Below are 3,286 nucleotides of genomic sequence, written 5' to 3' on the forward strand. Positions count from 1 at the left end.
TCTCACCGTGCAGAGGTTGGGCATTTCTTCCATTATCAAAAAAATGTGCGATCTCAGGTCCTAAGAGGAACATGTCAAAGAAACAACTTAACAGTGATGATGCATACATGTTTTTTGGATTCTGGGCATACATGTTTTTTGGATAGTTTTGTACTTTTGGGTGCAAGGATCCATGGAAGAGGGCAGCAGTTGCAGTTACTTTAGTTCTATGAAAAATATTGAGGGTTTTTACGGTGCACTATGATATAGATTGGTGGAAGGTATAGTAGATTCTATCTAACCGTCCATTCGCTAAGGTAATTTAGTAATTAATCTTGTTAATTATGAAATAAGTCACATACACGTAATGGTAATTACGTCTTTTGTTATTAACCTTTCATCGGGTGTGTGCTCTGTTTATCTCACGCCTCCATCCCGATCTCCGTCTCCGTCTCTCCTGTCCCGCCCGCGTCCGTCTCCGTCCCCATCGCCTCCGACGGGTTCGGGCCACCGCCCAACACGCTCACCGAGCCCGTATGGAACACCGTGAAGCGCGACCTTGCCCGAATCGTTAGCAACCTCAAGCTCGTCGTCTTCCTCAACCCCTACCGTGGGGACCCTGGCAAGGCGCTCAGGGACTGGGACCTGTGGGGACCCTTCTTCTTCATCGTCTTCCTTGGCCTCACCCTCTCCTACTCCGCCTCCGTTAAGAAGGTACCCACTTCCTCCCATAGCCAGATCTGGTGTTCTCCTTCGTTTGGATCTAGTTGTTGCGATGATAGTGTCTGGTCTGATGGGATTCATGCTATACCTATTTACACAGTAGATTGCATTTTCCTCAAATCTATCAGAAGATTGGAACGCCAAGAACCTGTTCGACGAGTCAGTTGTACCCAGTAATCACTGAATAGTGATAAAACGGATTTCAAAAATAGCTGTTTCTTGCAGAAACTGTGATCTTTATTGGTTGCTATCTGAAAGGCTTCACTAATCCTTATATAGTTAAGCATACAATTGTTTTTTTAGGTTCTAGTAGTGTTTTTTCTTCCTTATCGCAATGTTCGCCTTGGAAGGAAACAAGTTTACTTCCAACCTCTAGCAGAAGAGTACTTTACTACTATATACTTAAAAAGGAATGTTGATATGCTGAATGAGCAGAAATATCCTAAAAATACTATTTCCTTTCTCCGCTGCTTGTACCATGTTCAAATATAAGTCATGACATTGAAGTATGTGGTTGATCACATGCATATGGGCTCATCATATGGAAGAAAACATGCTGGCAGAAAATTTCTCTGTTGACATATTACCATTATTCAGTCTCCTTCCAATAGACACGTAATGTCTGTCTGTCATAGTTTTTTGAATTATGTAGTTCCTTTTGTGCAAAATGCTGATGGCTGTTTTGTTTGCCTTGTAGTCTGAAGTATTTGCTGTTGCATTCGCTGTCCTGGCAGCTGGGGCTATAATTCTGACCTTGAATGTTCTGCTTCTGGTAAGAACTGTCTTATGCACGAACATGATCACAGATGCACATGCTTGTTGGCGTGCAACTGCCGCTTTGCTAATCAAACTACCTGCTGTGAAATTTTGCATTTATTTCTTGAATGTTTCCTTTCAAGGTGGACACATCATCTTCTTCCAAAGCCTCAGTCTTCTTGGCTATTGCTTGTTTCCACTAGATGTTGGTGCTCTAGTTTGTAAAATTAGTCGAAATGTTGTAAAGAGAATGAACTTTGTCCACTTAATTGACTGTCGACCTTTCTTTTGAATGTCATGTTCTCCCTCCTATGGATACTTTTGTGCTTCTTCGTCCCAATGGAACTTCCTTTTAAAGGAGCAACGTTTTTTTTTTTTTAAAAAAAAAGACACTAGAAATGGACTTCTCAAAATACCCTACCATCACTCCTGCTCCTGTTGCTCATGACTATTAAAATCTCATCTTAACCGATTTGACTGCATCACGGCAAGGATAGTAACATCTGTTCGCGGTAGGTACATAATTGAAATTGCAGAGTCGAAGTAACACTTGCGATAGACGACAGATAGATTTGACCATCAAAACTGATGACCTGTGTACAGTACGCGAGAGTTAGTTGAGGCGAGAAACTTTAGTTTCTATCTATGATTAACAAACTTGTGCTGGAAATGGGTCCAAATAGTGACACTTCTGCGTTTTCAAGTCAATTAACAGTGACACAGGTGTGCATCAAGTTGGCTCATAGCCACATTACACAATCGAACAGATTAAAAAAGTGTTGCTCTCTGAGAAGAAACCGAGTCAGAGGGTTGTGTATTCTTGTAATGTGACACGAAGGCAACATTATACAACATACTGTTACAATCAATTTAATCAGGCACGCTACTTATACAACTCTCGAGCGTTGACGTTAACATTTCGGACCAGTCGGTGCACAAAGCGTACCACAACAAGAGTGATACAAAAGTATCCCAGCCCATCAACACGATGCTTCCTCTTGCGTTTGGAATGCTACGACGGCTCATCACAAAGTGTTCCTGTCGGTGACATAGAAACCAGGGTCCCCGAGTCCCGAGGTCAGGATAGCAGAATGTCACGTGACGCTTTCCCTCGGGGACACGAGGGACCCGAGAAGACCCAGTTCCGGGAGAGGGCGCTCAGAGCCATGAACAGTGATCCCTGAGTACCTATAGTTCCCCAAGAACCCGAGAAGACCGAGTTCCGGGAGAGGGCGCTCGGGGCCATATGTCCCCGAGTACCCATAGTTCCCCGAGGACCCGAGAAAATTCAATTCCGGGAAAGGGCGTTCGGGGCCATGAACAGTGGTCCCCGAGCACCCAGAGTTCTCGAGGACCTGAGAAGCCCCTTACCGGTGGACCCCACATGAGCTCAGTGGTGAGATGTCAATTGGTGAGATGTCAATTGGTGAGAGGTCCGATGCTGCATTTAAGAGGGAGCACGGCCTATCACCTCCAACCACTCCCCCCACGCCTGTCGTACTGAGTACGTCAGACCATGCCACCGGCTGGCAGGAAGGCGCATGGCATTTAATACGACGGGTCCCATCACATGTCACCCTGCGCGGCTCAAAGATATCGTCGTTGGGCTCAAGGCGCGTCGCCTGCCCTCTGCTGCGTCAGACCTGCTCTAACCGGGCGGACACGTGGGGTTGCTCGGCAGCTGCCCCGTGGGTCCCCTGCTACACCTGCTAAAAGGTGGCGTAATGGGCGACAAGACCAGTCATGGGCGCATTTTCAACCCCCTGTAACATCAAATTGCAACTCCATGATGTTTGTTTTCCATTATGGCTCATACGAACTCGTGCCC

The 3,286-nt window shown here is 45.7% G+C and overlaps 1 protein-coding gene across 1 annotated transcript; it reads left to right on the forward strand.

The window, feature by feature from the left end:
* Window positions 1-396: 396 nt before the first annotated feature.
* Window positions 397-1,750, forward strand: LOC133886411 (protein YIP4b-like; the record flags this gene model as incomplete). The annotated part of the gene is made up of 3 exons (XM_062326124.1): window positions 397-693; window positions 1,400-1,473; window positions 1,600-1,750. Coding segments are annotated over 3 exons (522 nt in total), but the record flags the coding sequence as incomplete, so codon positions are not given.
* Between the last annotated feature and the right edge of the window lie 1,536 nt (window positions 1,751-3,286).

The sequence above is a fragment of the Phragmites australis genome, chromosome 12 (genome assembly GCF_958298935.1).
Source record: "Phragmites australis chromosome 12, lpPhrAust1.1, whole genome shotgun sequence".
Taxonomy (NCBI): domain Eukaryota; kingdom Viridiplantae; phylum Streptophyta; class Magnoliopsida; order Poales; family Poaceae; genus Phragmites; species Phragmites australis.